General features: G+C 54.9%; 1 protein-coding gene across 1 annotated transcript in view; it reads left to right on the forward strand.

Annotated features, from left to right (window-relative positions):
* The first annotated feature begins 1,374 nt into the window (after positions 1 to 1,374).
* RAB11FIP1 (RAB11 family interacting protein 1) overlaps positions 1,375 to 1,822 on the forward strand; it is a 43,073-nt gene continuing 42,625 nt past the window's right edge. The window contains exon 1 of the mRNA XM_044660863.1: positions 1,375 to 1,764. Coding sequence (XP_044516798.1) covers positions 1,391 to 1,764 — 374 coding nt within the window. The 5' untranslated portion in view covers positions 1,375 to 1,390. The remainder of the gene's footprint in view (positions 1,765 to 1,822) is intronic.

Genomic DNA, 1,822 nt, shown 5'->3' on the forward strand with positions numbered 1-1,822 from the left:
TGAAGCCCAGTGAAGTTAAATGATTTGTTCAAAGTTATGCTGGTAGTATCAGAAATGATATTTGAACCCAAAACCAATGTTTTCCCTGAAATATCACACTGCCTTCCAATTAATTACCTACAGGTCTTGTTTCCACGTTTATAAAAATGAGTCTAGATTATTTAAAAGGACCCTTTCAGGTATATCTTTCTGTGTTCTAAGGTTCTTTTTAGCTCAGACATTCTTTGTTCTCAAGTCCCTTCCAATCTTAAATCTTATGATTCTATGACTTATCTCCTGAGTGTTTCATTACCACACAAAGGAACTGACAACAGAACTATCACATAAACACATCCTTCCAGACAGGTGAAAATTTCTGGTTTTAAAAATAGCAAGCACACTCCCATTTTCCTAGAGAGATCACTGGAAGATTCTCTAGGGCACCGGCTCAGATAACCTGATTTCCTTTCCTACTCCCAAGAAGTTCTGTAAGATCTCCCTCCCGGGAAATCTGTCCAGGAGTGGGTGAACCACCGAACTGCAGTCGGCCTCTAAGTTTGGCAGCAGCATGGGGTTGTGAGGACCGGGCTTTTACTGTCGGCTGAAGATGTAGGAAGGTCTTGGCTCTGAGAGGCAGCTCCTGGATGGAGGGAAATCACAGGAATGTACCAGTGGGGCCACAAGTAGATGCTCTCTTTGATGTCTTACCAGGGCTTTCCGGGAGTTTGTAGGGAATGCCAGAAATGGAGAATTTCGAAGGATTCCTGCACTTCCTGTACATGACTATTTCCATAGTGATAAACTCCTGGAGGGCAGTGCTCATTTCTTTATCTCGCTCTACGCAAACTACTTATTGAATGAAAAATGAAGATACTGACGCACTGCAGGCCCTTTAGAGAGACCTAAATTCAGGTTGCCTCGTCCCGGGAGCCTAAGCTGGGGAAGGAACGCTGGCCTCGGCGCTCAGTTAGCTCGGGTTCGAATCCCAGCTAATACCGCAGGCTCCAGGTTCTACCCCGGTGGAGTGGCGTGAGCTCTCTGAAACCAAGTTTCTCCTTCAGTAAAAAAAAAAAAAAAAAAAAAAAAAAGAATAAATCATGTCGCCCACCTCCCAGGGCTGCGCTGCCCCAGGGAGTTATCATCACTCTTCCTCTTTCCTACCGCGGATGCGTCCTCTCACTCTCCAGACTCCGAGAGCGCCGAGGGGGGCGGGGTCACTGGGTCCAAAACAAGTTCCCGGAGGTGCCGCGGCCAGCGCGCCGACAGGTGGAGGGCGGGGCCCCGAGCTGGGGGCGGGGCCGGAAGTTTTAAAGGGACCGCGGGCAGTGACCCAAGAGCCAGAATCACCGGAGAGGCGGCTGCGGGCTGGCGCGGTAACGTAGGCAGCAACTTCAGCCACAGAGTCGGCATCATGTCACTGTCGGCTGGGGGTCGGGGCCTGGGGGCCGCGTGGTCCCCGACGCACGTACAGGTGACGGTGCTCCAGGCCCGGGGGCTGCGGGCCAAGGGCCCCGGCGGCACCAGCGACGCGTACGCGTTGATCCAGGTGGGCAAGGAGAAGTACGCGACCTCGGTGTCGGAGCGCTGCCTGGGCGCGCCGGTGTGGCGGGAGGAGGCCACTTTCGAGCTGCCGCCGCTGGGGCTGCCTACCGGGTCCGGAGCCGCCGCCGCCACCCTGCAGCTCACCGTGCTGCATCGTGCCCTGCTCGGCCTCGACAAGTTCCTGGGCCGAGCCGAAGTGGATCTGCGGGAGCTACACCGCGACCAGGGCCGACGGAAAACCCAGTGCGTGCGCGCGCCAGGCGTCCGGGGAGACGGGCTGTGCTGGGGGAGGGGCTGCGGG

This window comes from Gracilinanus agilis, chromosome 2 (genome assembly GCF_016433145.1).
Source record: "Gracilinanus agilis isolate LMUSP501 chromosome 2, AgileGrace, whole genome shotgun sequence".
Taxonomy (NCBI): domain Eukaryota; kingdom Metazoa; phylum Chordata; class Mammalia; order Didelphimorphia; family Didelphidae; genus Gracilinanus; species Gracilinanus agilis.